Raw genomic sequence first — 23,592 nt, forward strand, 5'->3', positions numbered from 1 at the left:
GGCTCCGCACAATAAAAAGAACAGGGAACAGAGAATAAGAATTTCAACCTATCAGAAACTGTATATTCCACAATACATGATTTCTGATAGGTTGAAGTTCTTAAACCCGATGTCCACGATTGCTAGAAATCGGTCCGAGATCTCGGATGAAGAAAGCATTGGCTGCGTTCAGCGGACTCAACAGTTGAGTGAGCGCTCGCTGTTATTGGTGTATTCTTTTAGATCATCCAATCAACATTTTAGATCTGGAAGAATACATCAATAGCAGCGAGCGCTCATTCAACTGTTGAGTCCGCTGAACGTAGCCATTGACCAATCGCAATGGTCATGTGATCAAATTGTTCAAATGTGATTTGTTAATTTTTTCTCTGTCCGAGATCTCGGACCGATTTCTAGCATCGTGGACACAAGGCTTAACGAGCGCGTTTGAGTGAGTAGGAGCTACAGTTAGAGGAAGTAGGAGTATGTTGGAACATGCGACACGAACAAACCTTACGAATACCGGCATTACCGGCCTGTCTTTATGCCAGGAGTGCCAGGACTGCCAGGCCAGGTGCTGCCAGCTAGGACGGGAGGGAACATGGAGGGAGCAGCGTCGAGGGAGCGTCAAGGAAGCATTGAGGAAGCGGGTCAAAACAAGCGATGCTCAAGCTGAATGAAGGCTCGTGTCGCGTGCCTTTGTTGGTTGCCGCTGTTTCGCGAGAAAGGAACGCAAGCGCAAGGGGAAAGCGCGTGAAATCGATTCGTTCCCATCTCGGCTTTTCTTCCAAGAGATATTTCCTAAGTCGCGTTAGTCGCGCAACACGGTTCTCAGCGGCGTCTCTTGCCGCCTGTCACTCCTAATCCTAATAATCGCGCCGGCGCGATTATTCGAGCAACGACGATGTAGAACATCCTCGACCGCCGCGTGCGGGGATGTCGATTTCGGCACGGCCACTCGTGAATATCACCATCATCGACGACCGCAAATGAGCAACGCAATTCCGCAAACGTACGGAATCTTATCTTTCTTAGGAGATGTCTTGTAGCGATGGCGCGCGCCCGACCCGTAAGTTCGGCACAAAGTCGCCGAAGAAGCTGTGTGTGACCAAGAGCGAGAACGGTGACAAAACCACGACGACCATCAGCTGTGTCGGCCACCGTCACAATCATCACTATCATCACGGTCATCATCGCTTTCTAGACGGCTCCTCGCAGCCCTCGGTACACAAGCGCAATCTCTACATCGTCTCCTTTCCCCTGATACTGCTGTTCAATGTGCTACGCACTCTGCTATATCAGTTATTTGTGGTGTTCAAGTACCTGTACACCTCCACGTCTCAGCTGATACAGCGCAGACAGACGTCCAAACAAGCTTGTCAATTGGAGATTGTCGTGGGACAAAAACCAACAGATGGGCGTTTGATCAATGGTAATCGGATGGAAGGTGAGGCCATGTCGCAAGTGCCTAGACGTCCTATCGGGCCAGGACCCGGGGATCCATTGCTAGCTAAGCAAAAGCACCATCATCGCAGAGCGTTTGAATTTATTAGCAAAGCACTCAAGATCGATGAGGATAATGAAGGTACATACATTGGGACAAGTTATTTTATATATAGCTTTTGATACTTTGATAATCTTGCTCTTAATTATTGGGACAGGACAAAAGGAAATGGCGATAGAATTGTACAAAAAGGGAATTGGAGAATTGGAGAAAGGAATAGCCGTAGAATGCACTGGTGGACACGGCGAAGTATGGGAGCATGCGCAAAGACTTCACGACAAGATGTGTACGAATCTGGCAATGGCAAAAGACAGGCTCGATTTCCTTGGTTAGTACACTCGTTCTGTTGTAGTACATCCATTCTGCCGCACATTGCTGCGTCCAATTTAAAGCTATTCCAAGCTTGTTTACCTATGGTACAATGACAATTTTGTTTCTTGCGAATAATAATAATAATCATAGTAATATTATTATTATTGATATATACATCCACTTTATTCGGCAACAGTGTCCACAGGTAAACCTTTGGCAATGGCAAGAGAAAGAATTTCAATGTGTACTTAGCATGCTCGTGTGTAATTTATTTTAATTTTTTTGAAAAATACGCACGTGCGTGCGTGCATGCACGCGCACGCGTGTACGTATGTGTGTGTATGTACGCATGCCTGCGTATAATTATAATTTCCTACATTATTTACCTTGAGCACAAGTCAATCGTTATTTTGCAATTTTTTTGCATTTCTATTCGAAGAAATGTAAATCGAAGAAAAATTGGCGCAAATTTATGTTGATGGACAAAGTACTGAGAGCAAAAAATATTAAAAGCCCAATCTCATTAAATCTCACGCGGTAGCATTTTGATAACAATCGAAACGCGTGCTTTTTGCTCTGATACATTTAGCGATATCGGGATTTTGTTACATATTACATACTTGCGCAATACGACTGAAAGATTAGCCTGATTTTCTTTTTTAGCTGTCTATAGCCTTACTGCAGCATGGCAGAGAATGTTTTTTTCCTTTTTGTAGTGAGTGTGCGTGAGCTGAGAAAGCTGGGTATCAACAATAATATCAACAATCGCGCACCTGGAAATAAAACGGACGGCGAACATCCGGGAAAGCAACTGAGGGCTCGCCGCAACATGCACACTTTTCAAAACGCTCGAACTTCACCCAACATTAATCACAATAAGAACACAAACAATATACACACGACAATTAACGCTGGACAGACTATGTGTACCCAGATTCCCAAGTTAAGGCCACGTTCACCAAAAAACTGTTTCGCTCATACTATTGAAGGTATTGTTTGCCTGAGATTTTGAGCTTGAGTGCGAAAGAAAATCGAATGCAAGTAAATAACACAGTAATGCTATCTAGTCGTTGTTTATTTGGAAGAGATACTTATTTTATTATAGCTGTATACACATCTCTCGTTTGACATGTATGTACAAGGATGAGATAAAGTAGCTGAATGTGGGCTTGCCTTAATTGCTTCTTTGTGTTTTTTTTAACGTAGTTTTTTAAATACTGCTTCATTTCACTTATTATGTACGATAAAGTTTTTCGTAAAGCGCCTTATAAGTAAATTTAGAACATTTATACGTTATTTATCAAATACACATCAAGACAGATTAGACGTACGATCAAAGGTACAACACATATACACTATCATGTTATACCCACATATTTCACGCATATTCACAATCGCATTTAAAAATAATGTATAATTTTTTCATAGATTTAATATTTATGCGATTTAGTGATAGCTAAAGATAATGTGTGACAAGGCAATGTATCTTTATTTTTCTTCAAACTTTCAAATTGAAACAAAAGTTTTAAAAAATTGATATATTTTTTAATACATACATTATAAAATTACAGAATTAATTATTAAGGGATTCTTATTTGCTAATTAATTTTAATTACACCTGTCGCATGAATATCGCAAACGTAACTTATTTTGTTCCATTGAATTTTACATTGCATCTTAAATTATAATTCTGCTTTCGACTGAAGCGAGACACCACACGATACACGTAGTGCAATTGTAACTTCATTAGAGGGTGCAAATAGTAGGAAGTATTTTTTATTTAAATGTACATAAATCCTAATATATAAAATTAATTAGTTTCAACAATTTAATTATGTTATATTAGTGAGGTAATATATCGCTGTTGCGATAAACATTTTTAGTACGCTCCTACTATTTATTACTAAATCGAACGATACAGATAATAATATTGAAAATAAATCCTGGCTGTGAAAATATTTTTTTCTTACTTTTACCTTTGCGATAGACCCTCTTATCTATTAGACTGATACACAGGAGCTGCCTTTAATCATATCAACAACTCTAGTAGTGATTCTTTTACATCATTAAATTGCATTAAATTGTAAAAATTCATTTTTAAGATTATTTCTAAGTACAGGCATTGTTTCAGCATCTGGTAGGAAACTTTCGATCCCTGGTAAACGAATAATAGGAACACCCCTAAGTAAGAGCCAGACATTGCCTCGAAGTATGGGTAGATCGATGCCTATTCAACCTTGCCACAGAACCATGCCTATCAAACCGTCCTCCACACCACCCTCTGTAAAAAGACAACTGTCTGTACCGGGCAACGGTTCACCTATAAGACGTCCAGGAACACCGACCACTTCGAACAGTAACAGGAGCACGCCAACGAGAAAAGTACCTATTTTAAAAGGCGTAGATCCAAAACTCGCACAAGTGATTCTCGATGAGATCTTGGAAGGAGGAGCACCAGTGCAATGGGAAGACATTGCTGGCCAAGAGGTATATCACGATTGAATTATCGTCATCACTATCGTTGCTTGATGCAGATTATATTGCGAGAGAACATTGTCTCCATCGATTCCTAATTGCCTTGCTAAATAGATAGATAGATAAATATTTATTTCTTGCCTTACGGTTTTGGAAGGGGTTCTTACGTTGATCTGACATAGATTTTTTTAACATATAAGTACTTTTTCTAGCAAAAGATTTTAGTTGCTTAAATTTATTTTTCGCTCTATACAAACATCTCTAATTGAGTTATTTCTGTGCTATTTGTTTATCTCTACTTCCAGCTACACATGTTACTTAGCTCCATTTTGCAATTCCCCCTTGTCTTGATAAATATTTTCGTTCAACTTTAACTTTCAGACCGCAAAACAGGCTTTACAAGAGATGGTAATCCTACCATCGCTAAGACCTGAGCTATTTACCGGTCTGCGAACACCCGCGAGAGGATTATTATTGTTTGGGCCACCGGGAAACGGAAAGACATTGTTGGCGCGCGCGGTTGCGACTCAATGCAACGCAACATTTTTTTCGATCTCTGCAGCTAGTCTCACGTCAAAGTATGTTGGAGAAGGTGAAAAATTAGTGAGAGCTTTGTTTGCCATTGCTCGGGAGTTTCAGCCCTCTGTTATTTTCATCGACGAAGTGGATTCATTATTGAGCGAGCGTAAAGATAACGAGCATGAAGCTTCTAGGTATGCCTATTTGTGTATTCTCCCTAAATAATCACACACGCACGCGCGCGCGCACACACACACATACACACACACACACATCAAATAAATAAGGAAAGTATCAAACAGTCGGAGCAAAATTTTGACGTCTGATTTTGTACATAAATTCTCATACTTTTTTAAATTACAGAGTGTCCCATTTTAATCGATCATCTCAAATATTTCTTGAATAGTGCATTTTAAAGAAAAATGTTTCAGACAAAAGTTTTGGGACTTTGAGAGGAACATAAGATGGTGCCATGAGTTTGACCTTGGGTGGCGTCATCAAGGTCAGGACAAGGTCACTTTGAATTTTTTAAATGGAACCTCCCATTTTCCATTACATATTCTTGTAGCTTACCTTGAGAGCTTTTCAAAACACTATAATTAAGTTCATTTTTATTAAGTACTTTACGAGTTATAAGGCTTGAAAGTTACAGTACAGTCGGCATTAGCATTACCCAAGATGTCTGACCGACGGCTAAAACCTGAATATTATTCGGGATCACGACCTGAATAACATTTGTCAAGGCCAGGAAGTTGTATCTTTTATTTTCATATTTATGTAGAAATGAAATTTTAGCGCAAAAATGAAAATAAAAGGAACAATCTCCAGTGATCTTGATCTTGACAAATGTTATCCAGGTTATGATCCTGAACAACATTCAAGAGATTTTAGCCGACAGTCGGACACCTTGCGTAATGCCATAATGCCGACGGTGCTGTAACTTGCAAGCCTTATAACTCGAAAAGTAGTTAATAAAAATGAACTTAATTATAGTGTTTTGGAAAATTCTCGAGGTGTGCTACAAGAATATGTAATGAAAAATGGGGAGTTTCATTTAAAAAATTCAAAGTGACCTTGCTCTCACCTTGACAACGTAAAGGTCAAACCATAGTACCATCTTATGTCCCCCTCGAAGTCCCAAAACTTCTGTCTGAAACATTTTTCACTAAAATGCACTGTTCAAGAGATATTTAAGGTGATCGATTAAAGTAGGACATCCTATATAAACTGCACGCCAAGCTTACCGTCAGACTTAAAACGAAATCGTATAAACTAAAGCTAAAATAATATCACAATTAAATTGATCATTTGATAATGATGCTACTAGCATCTTTAAATATTGTAAAATATCTCAGTCAAGATTCAAATTTGGAACCTCCCAATTATTCGAGGCTGATATCTTTCTTAGTGATAGAATTAGAAAAGTCATAGTTCCGGATAGATGGGAAGTGCAAATTTTGGTAATATTTTTCCCAAATACAGCAGTCTAATTAACTTATTATTGCGCGCGTGTGTGTGTGTGTGTGTGCTTGCGTGTGTGTATGCGTGCATATGTAGATAGCATGGACATAGTGTTGACGAGAGAAACATGTATTTCAGGAGGCTAAAAACAGAATTCTTAGTCGAATTTGACGGTTTGCCATGCAATCCAGAAGAAAGAGTACTCGTTATGGCTGCTACAAATAGACCGCAGGAATTAGATGAGGCTGCATTAAGGCGATTCACAAAACGCGTGTATGTTACGTTACCTGAATCGCAGACGAGGATTGTGTTACTCCGAAGACTCTTGGCCAAACACAATGATCCATTGACGCTCGAAGAGTTAAATGAGATGGCAGTTTTAACCGAAGGATACTCGGGAAGCGATTTGACTGGATTAGCTAAAGATGCAGCACTCGGGCCTATTAGAGGTAATACTAAAAATTTCTTGTATTTATTTTCAATTTTATATTATGAGTGAAGATATGCAATTTGGCCACTCATTTTATATAGTACAATTACAATCCTACAAATGTATCCTATCATTTTAATGAATATATACACACATACTGTCGCTAATATTAAAAATTAATTTTATATTTATATACCACACAAGTATCAATTCTATTTAATTTATTCAACTGTGTCAAGTCTAACAAAAATATGAAGAAGATTCTATCAAATTTATGTTATGTCTTGAAAGTATAGAAAAGATCTGTCACACACACACACACACACACGCACACGCACATACACACACACACACACACTTGTGCAATTTCACTACAATATACAGTGAGAGCAAAAAATATTCGTACAAGGAAATTTTTTATAAAAAAGTCTTATCTGTAGAAAATAAACATTAATTAGTAATTTTATACACAATGAATACATTCTGTTCTAACATATACAAATGAGGTTCGCATGTATTTCTGATATTATAAACTAAATTTCTCGATTGTACGAATACTTTTTAAGCAAACAATGAAATTTTCAATTTTCGCTTATTTTTCAGATGATATATTTTCTATAATTCATACAAATCTTTTTTGTATATATAATTTTAAGAAACATACAGTCTATTTTATACTTCATGAATCAATTGTTAATTACCCAAGAAATAATCATGAATTAAATGTCGAATGGACGTCAAATTGGTGTTGAAATCATCGTATCGATATCGATTCGACATCATTTCGATGACTCATTCTCGCTGGATAATATTTAATTTTTAAAAATAAAGTTTTTTTAAAAAAATATTTTCTTTGTACTTTTTGTACTCACTGTATGTTATTATATTATTCTCAGAATTGAATCCAGATCAGGTGAAAGAATTGGATCTTAATTCCGTTCGTAATATCACAATGCAAGATTTCCGTGATTCTCTAAAGAGAATTCGTAGATCCGTTTCACCGGCAAGTCTAGCTGCCTATGAGAAATGGAATTTTGAGTATGGAGATGTAAGTCTTTGATTTGAAATAAGCCACTCAAGCAAGAGGCCACAGAAAAATTTACGTCTCAATCGAATTTAAACTGCAAAGCGTGATTAGATAAATATTTCAAACTATCGAAACCATGTAAAAAAAACCATATAATACCGAATGTCGACACAATAGTACAATTCTCATATTTTTATTCTATCTTAGAACAATATTGATGTTTATAAAAAAAGACGGTAGTGAAAAGTTAAACAAGAATTTGTCCTTTAAATCTCATAACGTGCTTTTGTCTTGGTGATGAAAAATTTAAGATCATTGTTACTTTACTCACACACACAAGTCATATTTCACTTACAACTTTACTAACTGTCTAATCTTTATTATAATTTAACAATGACAGTAGAGCGATCTTTTACGATAAATAAAACTTATATGTTCAGGGAATGATTTAATATCAAGTATATCTTAAAAAAATATCGCATTGATTTTATGAAGTATAATACTCCATGTGTTCTACATGTTATATCCAGTGATCAAACATTACAATTTATGGTTCAATACGTAGTTTTAATGTTATCTTTTAAGTTTAATATTAAAGAAACAGTATTTATTGTTTATGTTTATTTATATATGTATATGTTCATTGTCTGTATGATTTACATAGTTCCTTTGTAATAGTTGATATTTGAAATCTATGATGAAATGCTATTTGTTTTACAATAATTTGCATTTACATTAGGATGCTGACTATCGCAACTAACATGTAATACTTGCAATTAAAAGGAAAATATGCATTTAAAAGAATACATGATTAAGCACAGAATCTACAATTAGAGGGAATATATCTTTTTAAACTTGTAAATACTTTCAATATTATTATTTATAAAATTGACTCGAGCAAGTTGGACACAATGGCATATTATAATTCGATTCATTATTGCAATAGTAGAAAGACTATATTTGCAAATGGAACAGTGCACGTCCTATCAGATAATAAAAAATAAGGTCTATCAATATATGCAATACGTATAAGAACAGGATATTATATGTAATTGCGTAATTACTATATTCGTACGATATGGTAGAATATACACATACAAATATGCAAACAAGTATCTCTGTAAAATCGAGCAGAAATATTAAATTTCACTTTACACGCGTTGATTTTGTATAAAATGCACTAAAAGGTGTATCTTCAAGTAAAGTTGATCTTCAAGCGAATGTTAAACTTGTTACGTTTGATATACTATTTCGAAGATATATGTTTGATATTTATTAATATACTAATGCGTGTTAAACTTGCGCCAGACTACGTACGATTCGTGATTCGAGGCAGTTCGAAATTCGCAATTTGTTATGAGATTTGCGAATAGTGATATATTCGTCGAATTCACATTTGTCGTTTACCATTCGTATAACAATTCGCCAACGGAGAAATATTTTTTTTTTTATGAAATCAAGAGACGCGAATTATCACGAATCGCACATAATTTAACGCAAGCTTTAAAAATCACGCGGCTATCATGATGCACAGAATCACATGTAAAGGTAAAGAAATATGATCTGGGAAAGGAGAATGTAAAATTCTGTTTTAATATAAAATTCTATAAGACAACGAACTGAGAATCCAATATATGCTATATGAAATCCTAAGCATTTATCTATAAGGAATTATATATAAGCTCGATGAACATTGCTATCGTATTCACAAAAAAATGAAATTTACTAATATGTGTATGCACATGTCACGGTCAAAGTGTTAACTCAATAAATGTATACATTGATTAGTAAGTGTATGTATATATTAAAGTAAATATTTTGACTGTGATATGTACATACATATACATGTATATACGTACAGACGCACGCGCGCGCGCGCATACACACAAAAAGTATGGTATTTTTGTGACATTTATCCATTGCTTCCGATGCTCAAAAGTAAAATAATTATGCATGTATAATTAAACAAATTATATATTCAACACGGAATATATCTTAGAATACTCTGCAATGTGACACAAATTTATTGATCATTCCAGATCAAGAGCGATCATTCGTGATATAAAAATAGGATCTAATGTCCCTTTAATTTTGTAGTGTAAGACTTATCGTGCAAAGTAATAATATTAAAAATAGCAAATTATTTTCCAATGAGTTTTATGCAAACTGCTTCTTTGATACAGTGGAAGAATAGAAAATGTTATTTGCAGCCGAAATTAATAGTTTAATACAGATCTCTCTCTCTCTCTCTATGTAGGCATAGAATACGATGCATTTGTTAAATAGATATTCCATAATAGATAAAATAAAAATATAACAGAATATGTATAATTCCGACAGCTTATTCTGCGACGCGACGCATAAATATGGCACTTCGAGATTCGCATTGTTGTTTGTAATTATAAAAATCGTGTGATGCTAAACAGCATTCAAGAGCTGTGATGTTACTGCGACGATAAACTTGATATTTTCGCGGCACTTTAATATGTACTTAATGCACAAGAACGCGCGATATACAAATATTCTCTTGAATCATAATTCTGGGTCTTTCTAGAAATTGTGATTTTATCCGTTTTTCTAGATGAGAGAAATGTATCTATGATGCCGCGCGATGAGTTCGATTTTATTCTAATTAACATGAAGCATGAACAGAGCTTCAGTATCGCTGTGAGTGGTGCTGACTCAAATTTTATCTCCAAATTACTTTGTGATATTAGTTTTTTATATTAACTTTATGCACTGCCTATGTAGATTATAATATTATATATATCATATTGTGTATCGTATATATTGCAAAATATGAATTATGTTAGGTATATTAGTTTGAAATTTATGATAATTTTGCAACAACAAACTGTTCGCATATAAAGCTAGATCATTAAAAGACCCTGGCCTTCTATTGTGGAACATGCTGAGCCTTGATTAAGTTATTTTGCTACTTTTATAACGTATAATGATAAAAATTGAGTAAGAATAATAATCGGATATAATATTTATGCTAAATATTATATTTAATACCATTTAGTATAATGGTAAATATACACGAGTTACAAGTTAAAAAAAACTTTGTGCGTGATTACAAGGTTTTTTCCTTTTAAACATTATCTTTCTGATTTTAACGTATCAGTTATATTTAGTTGTTTTATAAGTAATTGCATAAGTAATTGACAACTTTCAAAATAATTCATAATCCATTAATCAATATTATTGTATTCTCTTGTGACAAGCTTGTCAAATTACTCCTATGATTTTTACTAATAAAAAGTAACCCGTTCCACGAAAAAGGTATGATCCATATACATATGTCCAGCAGTATTATAGAATATTTTCAGTAAGCCATGTTGTAAATTAATCAAACGTTAGATTATACAATATATACATTTTTACTAAATATCCTTTGGTAGTGTATATTATACTTGTTGCGCCGCCAACGACACAGAAATCCACGGGGACTCGGAATAAAGAAATCCGAATTCTGTGTCGTTGGCGACACGGCATACCGTGATCGTAAGTTCGTGAGAACATTGAGAACGATAAAGAAAATTACTTATGTACTGAAACATAAAAATATAACGTATATCCTTTCCCACAAGTTCTTTTGTCATTTTTGCTACATATACGTAGACATATTTTTTTCTTTATAGGGTACGTTTCGTTTTCACGCTCACACGCCGTAAGAATTCCTTGTCTATCAAATATTGAACAAGGACAAATGATGCTTACAAGCACTATAAACGCAAAAACGGAACGCATTAATATTTATCCACATTCGCGAACTCACGAACAATAGGATATATCGTCATACCATGGTAGTCAACGTCCAATAGAATAATTATACATATCTATTTAATAGATGTTTACCAAAATAACTCGATTAAATCTCTAATATAAGAATAGCACAATAGAATTGTACAGAAATGTAAAACATTTTGACAGTATTTCATCAGCGTATGGTTAATTCGAGGAATGCGTCTATGAAATATGTAATAAATGTATGTACAGTACAAATTATATATTTCCCTCATATTTGTGCTTCCTTTTATGTAAACAAAGTTGGAATCTTTAAAGATGCTTGAATCTTAATTTCCTTTCTTTTCTTTTCCTTCGTTTAGTTGGTAACATTAAAAGTTATCTTTTCTGGATTGAAATGTATTTAGAGGTAATGTTATTTGTAACGTCCAAACTTTTTCGTTTATTAATAAATGATATTGTTATATGTGAATCGTGAAATTTACCAGAAAAAGTCGTAAACTTGGACTAATTAAAAGATACGAATGTTATTTTTCACATGAATTGTCGCACAAGTGTTTAAACGTTTGCAAGTAATTCCTCGAGAATGTCTTTCAAACTATCGTGGATGGTCGTTGTACAAGTATGTTGCAAAAAAAATAAAACCGTATTATACATGTAGTTGGGTATTGTGTTAATTTTACGCCATACACAATCGTATCATTTACCATAGATTGATACACCATACATTACCATACCTTGCTCATTCTATTCATCAGTAATTATAAGGATCATGAGCAGATAGATTTCACGCAAGTGGAAGAAATTACTGTTGAAACAAACGGTCATGAAATAATGCACGATATCATGTATTTTAAATATTTATTCCTTTTTTTTCATTCAAAAGGACAATTTGTTTTTATTATATAAGATAACATTATCCTAAGCATCTTCGAGGGTTCGACACCCTACCGTACCTAAATTATTCTTTATATAACATCTTTTGTTTCCTCTCTTACGATTTCCCTACCGATTACATCGCAGGCAACTCCGCGGTTTTTCTTAAATTGGCTTTTCGTCCGTTATCGTTTTGTCGCAGCCAATCGAATCGTTACCATGCCCGGCTTTATTCATTTCCCTCGTTTACCTCGCATCTCGTTTATATACTGACTTTATACAAATTGGTTTTGAAATTTTTTATGGCATTTTACCGTCGGTGGTGAACTGAGGTGATAAGCATTCTCACATATCAAGCATCATTGGATATAATCCATTTCGAGCCTCTTTACGAACATTCGCAATTACAAAATAAAATAATAAGCTCCATTATTCTTGAAATGGGGATATTTATTATTCCGTTGGAACGGTAGATACTTGAACTCGATCTTTTTCCGAAGAATGCAATGGACACGTCGCAATCACGCATACAAATCTCGTAAAATAAGTTGTTTCGCAAAAAAACAACCATGTAATAGGGCTCGTATGTCTAGATACTAAGGCACCGACCAAGATCATCGTGTTTATTAATTATATAATTTCATCCTGTAATTAACTATACATAACGTCATTAAATAATTAATTATACAATTTCATCATGTAATTAATTATATAATTTCGGATTAGAATTGTCAATAAAAGTGCAACACTCGAAGAAAGATTGCAATCAACAATCTTCAACAAACTGAAAAAGAAGGGCGATGAACGACGTCCATCTGCGACATGTATTGTAATCATTACATGTTAGACAATTGATATTTTCACAGTAAAATTCTCGATTCATATTGATATGTCGCGTATCTAAATACACAACGTATGTAAAGTTTCTTCTGAAATCGGTAGCCTGAGAGACTAGTCACCCAAGCCCTGACGAGAACACCGGAGAGAACAAAAAAAAACTATCGTTAATAGTGATACGCGAAAAATAAAAACTTGAGTTACACGTTAACTTGGAAGACACGAAGGAATCGAATCGTGTCATGTACAGACTACGATAATAATAATTCACAAATGTATGTATATTATATCACGATTTGATTGTCAATCGAATCGTTTCATGCTATGTTGCAAAAACAAGATACCAATTAGCGACGTTTGCATAACAAGTAACAAATATACATATGTACGTTTTCAATTTTCATACGCGTGTCTTAATCCCGAGACCAAGATATCAATGACTCGTCCCTTGCTGAGAAATATCCCGATGGAAGTATGCGTGCGTTTATCGTTATTATTATCGTTAGACTTAAATTACATTTATTTATTTATTATTCTTCGGTCGGCTAGGTCGTCTATACAAACGGCGAGGAGTTATTAACATTACGATGTACGACGGAGTACGTTAATACCGATATCTCTTCGGATCTCTAACTATACACCATTTTTAGCGACGCGATCAATCCCTATATTTATTCTTTTTCTTTTCCGAAATCACGACGAATATTCAGTATATATAAAAACAAAAGCATACCGCGATTTTTATTCGTTTCACATTCAAGAGTGTGATCCACTTAACAATGTAATGCAATTTGTTAACCGATTAGAAGAATTTCACGAATTAACCAATGCTTTGAAGCATTTGCAGCGTTAAGTGAATCGCATCCTGAATAAAATTTTCGAAATACCCTAAAAACATGATAGAAATTTACTAGAAGAGACCCAATGCTAAAAACTAATTAACGTACAACGTCGCAGCAATTGAGCTTGCACTCGTACAAGGGAATCTCGATTCACTGATGTCTTTAGCAAAAAAAAACACTCGCACGCACGCAACACACACATATACGCACGCACGCACACACGCACACATACACGACATGCGTATGCACACACATACTTTTTCTCTTTCTCTCTTCTATTATTCTTCTTTGAAGAGAATTATAGCAAAATTTTATACATTAACCACCGACGATAAATATCACACAACGAGATAAAGTTGTAACTCGTTACTCAACTCTCGCAGAATTTATTTGTTAGGGAGCCCCGCACACCTTAGCATACACGCGTCCAAAAGTCTAGCTACATCACAGGCGCCGTGTCTAGCTAATCGCTCTTCTACCTTACTAACTATGTCCAATATTAGCAATACTCTTCTTATTTATCTCAAATGAACATTTGTCGCACGCGTTGTTCATCGACAATCCGAAATTGAAGAGGGAGAAGTGAGAGTCGAGATATCAGTGGCAAAAATATTAAAAAGGTATCAACAACGCAAAATTGCCGCATACGTACGTCACTTGCGTAGCACAACGGATGCGGGGCTCGGTTGAGTGTCGGGGAGGGGCCGCGAGGAAAAGTTTAGAGATATACCTGATTCAACGTTGCGCATACACACACATACACACACACGCACACACATACACACGTGTGCGTGTGCGTGCGTGTGTGTATTCGAAGCCAAAATCGTGAAATTCGACCAAATTCTAGCACTACGACGCACAGCGGTACTATGGTGCCAATACATCGTACAAGCATCATTGCAAAGCATCGTCATTAGGTGAGACTTGGTGTCTCAATATTCTATGACAAAAAAGAAAATTATAATAACGTCTTCAGCCGTTCGAACAAATCGATTGTGTACAGAAACACAAAAAGGATAGAGAAAAAACCGCCAGCATACCATATTTTTTCTATTTAAAAAATTCGATTTAAATTGAAATCGCATTAATCGTGAAAACGATTAGTTACATCATCGAAAACTCGAATGTAAATGTTGAAATAGGTATATGTCGGAACGATTTTCGCGATAACCCCGAGACAACTACATCGTACGTAACAATTAGCCGGTCAACGATCAGTTTCATTGCGTAGGGTACTGATGTGGCATGGTATATGTTACCATAGTGGGCTGTTGGCCTGGAGGCAAGGGTGCACTCGCTGTCGGCGGTGCTGCAGCGGCTTGCGTCGGTTGCCAGGCTCCTGCGCCTGGAGTGGGCATCCTCATGCTGTTCATATACTGAGCCTGTTGCCCATAATATTGACCATAGTATTGTGCAGGCTGCAAAAACTGTCCCTGCATCTGCGGATAGCCCTGTGGATACCAATAACTCATCTGTTGGCCATAACCATACGCATATTGTCCCGCTCCCGCTGTCACCTGTTTGATGAAAAAACTTGTTATATCTGTGTTTTTATAAAATTCCATTATATACACATATGACAAATGATGTAAAACATGTAATACATTATTAACCAATACGGGATGAAATAATTTGCATAGACTGTGAGAGAGAATGTCAATGTCAATCGCTGTCTTTCTCCCCCCACCCCTTCTCTCCCTGTCCAAAATATGTAAACAATTACCTGTTGAGCTTGATGATTCGCATTAGGACCCACACTGTTTGGATCACCATTTTCTTTTCCCCAAAAACATTTAACGATACTGCCATTGATTTCTGTATTATGCGTCGATTCAATGGCATGTGTTGCAGCTTCCTTAGTTGTAAACTTGATAAAGGCATATCCCTTGTCTTTGAATACTCTTATGTCTTGAATGGTACCAAAAGGAGAAAAGGTTTTCTTTATCAGCTCATCCGTGATACCATTCGTAAAACCTCCACAATATACGGTACAATTGGTCGGACTACTTTGGTTATATACCTGTTAAGAAGCAAAGAGATTAAAATTAAGATTGAACGTTTTGAATTTGACATGGAGAAATGAGCGAGAGAGATAAATGGATTCTCTTGCTTTTTCTCTGTAGCAAACGAAGCTACGTAGTGATGCCTTTGCCATAGAAGTTTGTCCGCGGTCGATTTTTACGTTAGATCCAATCGTCGAGCTTGATCCAAGAGAAGAGTGACATAGAGACTAAAATCTAACGATATAAAAACGCTTCTACGCGAGCTTGTTTCAGAGGAAATGCAAAAACAAAAAAGAAAAAAAGAAGAAAAGAAAAGGGTACCTCCTCGTAGTTGGGTTTACTATTGTTGGAATGCCGTGGCCTCTCAGACCTCGGTGGCGGCGGTTTCCTAGTGGACCAGTTGGTCCTGATGCTGCGCGAACCTAGCCACTGACCGTTCATCGCGTTGATCGCCGCTTCGGCCTCGGATTTTTTAACAAACGATACGAACGCGTAGCCCTTGCTCTTGAGCGTCTGCGGGTCGCGGACGATTCTGCAGTTGCTGATCTCGCCAAAGGGCGCGAACGCCTCCTTGAGCGTCTGCGTCTCGATCTCCGGCGAGAGATCGCCGACGAAAATGTGATGGTGGTTGCTGGTGTCGAGTTTCGGCTGATTGCCTGGACTGGTCGCCCAGTTAACCTTCATCTCCTTGTCGAGGAACAAGCGCTTGTTCATGGCGGCCAGCGCCGTGGCCGCGCACTGGTGGTTCGTAAATTCAACGAAGGCATACGGATCGTTGCCGGGCTCACGGATTATCTTGCATCCCTTCACGGCGCCGATTTGCGAAAAGAGCGCACACAAAAGGTCCTCAGATACCGAGGTGTCCAGATTGCCCACGTACAGCGTACGTGGATTACTTTCCTCGCTCATGTTCGCACGCGCTCAGCGCTGCTTGGCGCTGCTACGGACGCACCGCCGGGACGAATGCACTTTCACTTTTCGCTCGCTCGTCCGTCCGTCCGTCCGTCAGTTTGTTCGTCGTTCGATCGTTTGCTTGCTTGTTTGCTCGCTCGCTCGCTCGTTCGTTCGTTCGTTCGTTCGTTTCGTCCGTTCGTACACTTTCCCCTCTCACCGAAACTATTTGCTCTTACCCTCCGCGGCCTCCACGCGTTACACGCGTCACACAGCTAAACGGCACGACGACTATCCACGGGAAAGCGATCGCTGCGGCGACGGTGGCAACTTGACGTCACTCGCGGCTGAACGTTCGCGATCATCAAACATTCGAACACTTACCAGACACCGATCCGTTAGTTTTTTCCTCGCGCACAACCGACAATAAGAACGCTAAGCTACACCCAGCCTCTACGTCATACTAATACATAAAATGGCCGCCCCGCGCCTCACCGCGCCACGCCGCTACGAAGCCCGCTTTCCCTTTGACTCGCGCCGCGCCGCGCCGCGCCGTGCCGTGCCGCCCAACTTCAGGCCGCTGCAGGCCGCGAGTGCAGTGCACAACTATACAAATTGTAAACGTGACTACCGCATTCACTTTTCCGCTAATCCTGACAAATCCCGGCACCGCGATCGAACTTGCTCGCGTGTATCGCGTGCGCGCGCGCCCGCGCTCGCGATCAACCTGATGTGACTTGACGACCAAAAATCGGAACTACCGACTGTTACCGACAGTATAGACGCTTAAAATTCGCCCAAGAGACACGTGTTTTTGTATCACCCGTCGAACTGTCGTAATAACAGGTCGTAATCGTACATAATGCGAAAACTCACAAAAACCATACCATTGGCCTTGCGAAACTCACTAGGTATTCCTGGATATTCCAATTTCCAGTCTATTCTTCGACATTTATCACAACGGAAATCTCCCCGCTGTGGAAATGATGCTTTATGAAGGCTTCAGTCCGGATCTACAATGGGTGCATTCAGTACTACACCCGCTCACTGAGCGCTCAGTGAGCTCTTGCATTTGGTTGGCATATTCCATTAGATCTAAAAATATACACCAATTAGATATAAGAGTTCACTGAGCGCTCAGTGAACGGTTGTAGTACTGAATGCACCCATTATGCTGGATTCACACTGCATTTGCGTCGTACGACGCTCTGAAACCAATCAGAAAACAGGATTCCGATGATACGAAGGGGGTGATCCCGATTGACCACGGCTCGATTGGATACCACCAATCACAGCGACCGGTGCTTAGGAGCTTTGTAGTCTCAAGCGCTGTGAGTGGCTCGTGTCCCATTGAGCCGTGTCCAACTGGGTGCCACCTATACGAAGCAAAATCCATCGGAATCCTGTTTTCCGATTGGTTGCAGAGCGTCGCACGACGTACATCGGATGCAGTGTGAATCCAACATGTGTGACTAGCTGTATTGCATCATGGATTAGGACCTGAGCACAATAGAGGAACAGGAATTAGATATTAAGATTTTAACCTATCAGAAACTGATTACATCGGAATACACAGTTTCTGATAGGTTGAAATCTTAATATCTAATTCTTGTTCCTCTATTGTGCGCAGGCCCTTAAAGTCCAAATGTGCATCACTGGATTAAATCATGATCTATGGTCTGTATACCGGTTCACTGTAGGCAACGCTTTTTTCTTGTCAAAATTTAATTTTTATGCGAAAACGCATTGATTGTGTGTGAGTGTATTTTTATCAAAATTTGAGGTAATCGGGGTATTCCTCATATTCCCCTCTTCTGAAATTAACGAGTTAGAATACATGTATAACGGAATATTATCGAGAAAAACAACATAACCTATACTTGAACAAAAGAGGCGCCACATCCGAAATTTGAACGTTAATAATGCCGGTTAGTTATGTGATCGCGTTTAAAGTGTTCCTATAAAATGTCAGAAAAATTTAATTTTAAATTCTTGCATTTTTTTTTTAAAGAAAATTTCTAGAAAAACAAGGCGTCAGCTTTTGGCAGAGAAGGCAATAACGCAGCGACAACTGATAAACAAAGCAAATGCCTTGGCAAATCCTTTGGAGACTTTGCATAAATTCCACGAGTATATCACGAAGGATAATAACATGATCAAGCTTGCTTGCGTTAAGGCAAAGGATGCACCATCAAATTGTTTATCATGGATCTTAGATATTATGGAGAGGAACATGAAGAATATGTATGAACAGTCTAGTTGGGGCTGGAACGCAACTGAAAAACAGACAGAACTAACAGAAGAAATGGCGTGGTACTTGGTAGCATCGTGTGATGACAAATTTCTTGGCTTCTCACACTTTCGATTTGACCTTGACAATGGCGACGTAGTATTATATTGGTGTGTGTATTTTCATTGTTTATACTCTCTTCTTGTACATATGTGCACGCATGGGTACTTAATAAAAAAAATTAAATACACATGGCATATACAGGCACGCACACATAAGATGAGTAAATCCAACTGTGCAAAACCTCCACATGATACGTTTCGGATAATGCCAATGTCATTAATGATCGCCTGCTACAATACAAAAATAGAATCAGAGCAATTGCCAAAGTCATAACTTAAAACACGAAAGACATTAAGTAAAAAATATTGCAACCACTTTGTTTTGGTCTCGTTAAAAAATTGATAGATTCTAAAGTTCTAACCTACATTATTCGTAGGGCTTCTTTCCCTTTGTGAATAGATTTAAGTTAAATATTAAAACACTTAATTATTTCGATTTTCAACTTTACTTAAATTTTTGTATAAAAAGCTTATTAGTATTTATTATCTAAAAAATAAGAGCATTTTAAAACCTGTAAGAAGTTAGCCCCCCCCCCCCCCCCCCACTTTTGGAATTAACTTATTTTGAGAATTGTGCTGAATTGTGCTAGGTTTGTGCTACACTGTGCCTAAGTATTAAAGTCAAAATACGAAAAATACGTTAGAAAATAAAAAAAATATTTGTTTAGGTCTCAGTCCCCACTTTGCGATTTTTTTTATTTCCATGATTGTACTAGGTTGTGCTAAATTGTGCTAATATTGTGCCGAAGTGGTACCTTTAAATAATGACAATAGAAGTTATAAAAAAATTTTTGACAATTCGGAATAAAAATGACGCTTACATACGTATCAGTTATTCAAATGCCATAAAATTGCTTATCAGAGTTGTGGTAGCCCTTTTTTTTAAGGTGGGGAAAATCTTCTGATCTCTTTCAAGGAGCGATAGTCCCCCGAAGGAGACGTATTATTTATTAATAATGAATTTCTTTTTATACGTATATAGAAATTCAATTTCGATAATCGTGTATTTGACTTATATGTGCAGACAAACAATAATGCATCCCAATAATTCTGATTGGTTGATCTTCACTTACTTTTCCGATATTCCGAAATCCGACTGTCATGGGACAGTACCCTCAATCAGTATATTTCACAATACATCAGAGAAACTGTTGAAATTATGTAAATAAATAGATTTAAAATGTATAGAGTAATCGTAAAAATAACTTGTTTAAATTGTTGCTCTTATTGTTAGTGGCAAAATGTAATATTACTATTAACATTACAGATGAGAAAAACTGACATCGTACTAATTCATTACCGGAAAAAAAAAACTAACAATAACGTTTTTATCTTTTTTAACTGTATATATTTTATGTAAGATTACATCCACACACGTAAAAAATAACATTTACTATGTAGAAAAAATTAATTATTTATGTATATGTAGCTACGAATTACAATTGGAACCATCAACCAGGCGCAAGGGACTTGGTCGCTTTATGATGTCAACTCTGGAATCCATGGCATATCATAATCAAATGTTGAAAGTTGTTTTAACCGTTTTCAAACACAATTCGTCAGCAATACAATTTTTCTACGCTCTTGGGTAATGAATTTTTACTAATATTTTTATAAATATGCAGATTAATATAATTGGTTCTTGCCTTTAGTTTTTTGCTAGATCTAAGTGTAGGAGCCAATCATATTAAAGAATCACTGAGCCCTCACTGATCAGTTTTCTCTGCTGAACGCAGTCAATGAGAACCCGTACCTCTATGGGTCGTTTAAACATTTGAGTTCCCTCTTATATTATATTTTCTACACTATTGCTTTTTTTACCTTGTTGGAGACCTTATACGTCTCATTTAAACAATTAGATAAATTGCTACATTAAAAAAAGATTAAAAAATGAAAACTATTGCATTTTTTAATTATTCGAGCAGGAAAAATTGATAGATTAAAAAGTGTTAGTAGTATATTTGGGGGATAAACTGAGTTTAAAACATGATGAATTTCATATTTTTATTAATGTGACTTTTACATTAATATTACATAATAATTAATAATAACATTAGAATCATAACTCTTAAGGTCACTTTAATAAGCCTAATCGTCCAATTAGTTCATTGGGATTGATCAATCGCATTTATCATTTCGTTTGACAGCAGATGTAATTCGTCAATTCCAATGGATATTATCGGCCGATTAAGTTTGTTAAAGTGACCCTTTAGGCCCTCTTTCACCAACTCCGATTAACATTAATCGATAATTAACTCAACCACTACGATTGCCAACGTGAAAACTAAATACAGTTTGTCTTCGAAGAGAAAGAGACAGGAGACGTTCTAATATAATTAAACTGCTGTTGGCGCTTCTGCGAGTTGATCGTCAATTAATTTAACCAGAAGTTGATGAAAGAGGCCCTTAGTCATTGTCACCATCTTAAATAATTTCATACTGAAATAAGCGGGTATTGTACTATGAAAAGTTACTTCTGTATGTACAATACTTCACAGTATTGTAATCTGTATTATAATATATTGTTCATTCAGAAAACAAACGACAAAATCGTAACAATGCTTCAATGTTTTAATGAAATTTAGTGTGTGCAAATTATTATTCTTATGAAAAACAATTGAATCAGAGTCATCAAAATCTGACCAGTAATCTTTCTATGGTGTGCATCGGATAATGTTGGCGGTAAACTGTAAACAAAAATGCATAAGTAACTTTGACATACTATAACTCCACGAAAAAAATCATACAACTTTTCTTTTTTTTTAATTTGTAAGAAAAAGTTCAAAATTTACGATGATGCCATGATACTTGTGAGAAAAACTTACTCTGCTCCGTACAATATGTCAAAGTATGTACAATTGATGAAACATGTACTTACTTTTTAAAAGGTGCTGGAATACGGAAAGATTCAAATCACGACTAATGTTTCTTCAAGTAAAGACTCTACCCTTGAAAGTGCAAAAAAACTTTTAAATACAATAATTTTTCGCAAAATTATGTTTATTTGAGGTCACGCTAAATTTTTATATAACTTTAATTATGCGTTAATTTTGGACCAATGTAAATGTATATATAATTGTTGTATAACCCAAATCTATTTTACACTGTATGTGATTGACTAATATCAAAGTATTCACTTTTGATGAGATAGTTCTGTATTGGTTTGTATCATTACTCAATTTGTTAACATTTTGGCTGTCAAGCTGATTTCACAATGTATTATTTTAATACTTTTTGTATTTTTTATACAAAAATACAACTCAATACAACTTGTATTGTTTCTTTATAAATAATACTTATATCTTAAATACTTATTGTTAGTATTCTTAATCAGGTAAATAAAACTATTCACAAATAAATAATGAAACTTGTGAATTTAACGCATTACTCAAATACGAATGGTGTGTGACTAAAATGTTACTATTAAATATAACTATTCAGATCTTTATTTTGTGCTTAATATCATTTTTTCTGCTCGATAGATAACTCAAATCGTATTTAGGGAGGAAATGTACAATGAAAATACATTATGTTCACTCATCCACAATAGTCATTCGTGAACATTCTAGTAACATCCTACAAAAGCATTTTTCAACTGAATACATACGTGCATAAAATATATAAGATTTACATTTCACATTGCACAGAATTAATATATCAAATAAAGAATGATAAATAGATGTACTATTTGAATTTGTAATAGTAAAACGTTACATTACACAATATGAATTGTATTTTTTAAATGCTTCATTAGATGTATCATCTATCAGTTCTCAAATATTATTAATGCCGTCTTATATACACATCGTCTTATATACACGCACAGCTTTAATCAGAAATGTCATGTCATAAAAATTGCTATAAAATTAATAATTATCAAAATAATAAAATTAATAATACATGAAAAAAATCACTTTTTAAACGTGTATGGTAATAAATATTAATTCAATTAATTAATATCACAATTACGAAGAACTATTGTTTTTTGTTTTCAGTTGTTAATATACAATGAATTGTTGATACAATATATGCGTGCACAAGGCAAACTAGACTATGCAATTATATGTATACATAATACACGTATATTTACGAATATCTTCATTTCTTAAATATACATCGAATTTCTTGTTGCAATTTAATTTATTTTGAATTGTGCATTTGTTATAATATGCGAACTGTACTAAGCAAGATCTTTAATCAAAACGACTATAATTTTGTACACTCTTAATACTGTTTCAGATACAAATTGGACAATTCATATCCACCGGTCTCGGATTTAGATTATATAATCTTGAGTAAACAAAATTTGTGTGGATAAATGGGAAAGTAACATT

At 36.0% G+C, this 23,592-nt stretch overlaps 3 protein-coding genes across 6 annotated transcripts; 2 read left to right on the forward strand and 1 right to left on the reverse strand.

Annotated features, from left to right (window-relative positions):
* Nucleotides 1-568: 568 nt before the first annotated feature.
* Nucleotides 569-8,031, forward strand: spas (spastin). 2 transcript variants are annotated; one of them, XM_018512017.1, is made up of 7 exons: nucleotides 569-1,564; nucleotides 1,641-1,811; nucleotides 2,512-2,784; nucleotides 3,927-4,282; nucleotides 4,652-4,983; nucleotides 6,389-6,699; nucleotides 7,577-8,031. In XM_018512017.1, the coding sequence occupies exons 1-7, from the start codon at nucleotides 1,018-1,020 to the stop codon at nucleotides 7,738-7,740; spliced, it is 2,154 nt and encodes a 717-aa protein (XP_018367519.1). In that variant the 5' UTR covers nucleotides 569-1,017; the 3' UTR covers nucleotides 7,741-8,031. The 2 variants fall into 2 exon arrangements, with proteins under 2 accessions (XP_018367519.1, XP_018367520.1); XM_018512018.1 differs by lacking the exon at nucleotides 2,512-2,784.
* Nucleotides 8,032-14,242: 6,211 nt separating this feature from the next.
* Rox8 (TIA1 cytotoxic granule associated RNA binding protein Rox8) lies at nucleotides 14,243-17,747 on the reverse strand. Its single transcript, XM_018512042.1, has 3 exons — nucleotides 16,337-17,747; nucleotides 15,736-16,032; nucleotides 14,243-15,529 (listed from the first exon to the last, which is right to left on the reverse strand). Exons 1-3 carry the CDS (start codon nucleotides 16,922-16,924, stop codon nucleotides 15,233-15,235), a joined length of 1,182 nt encoding a protein of 393 aa, XP_018367544.1. The 5' UTR covers nucleotides 16,925-17,747; the 3' UTR covers nucleotides 14,243-15,232.
* Nucleotides 17,748-18,597: 850 nt separating this feature from the next.
* Nucleotides 18,598-23,591, forward strand: Naa40 (N-alpha-acetyltransferase 40). 3 transcript variants are annotated; one of them, XM_018512050.1, is made up of 4 exons: nucleotides 18,598-18,834; nucleotides 18,918-19,306; nucleotides 20,688-20,846; nucleotides 23,498-23,591. In XM_018512050.1, exons 1-4 carry the CDS (start codon nucleotides 18,829-18,831, stop codon nucleotides 23,574-23,576), a joined length of 633 nt encoding a protein of 210 aa, XP_018367552.1. In that variant the 5' UTR covers nucleotides 18,598-18,828; the 3' UTR covers nucleotides 23,577-23,591. The 3 variants fall into 3 exon arrangements, with proteins under 3 accessions (XP_018367552.1, XP_018367550.1, XP_018367551.1); XM_018512048.1 differs by lacking the exon at nucleotides 23,498-23,591 and adding an exon at nucleotides 22,147-22,237; XM_018512049.1 differs by lacking the exon at nucleotides 23,498-23,591 and adding an exon at nucleotides 22,147-22,237 and having other exon boundaries at nucleotides 18,921-19,306.
* Nucleotide 23,592: the final 1 nt, after the last annotated feature.

Source organism: Trachymyrmex cornetzi, unplaced genomic scaffold (assembly GCF_001594075.2).
Source record: "Trachymyrmex cornetzi isolate Tcor2-1 unplaced genomic scaffold, Tcor1.1 scaffold392, whole genome shotgun sequence".
In the NCBI taxonomy this organism is placed as follows: domain Eukaryota; kingdom Metazoa; phylum Arthropoda; class Insecta; order Hymenoptera; family Formicidae; genus Trachymyrmex; species Trachymyrmex cornetzi.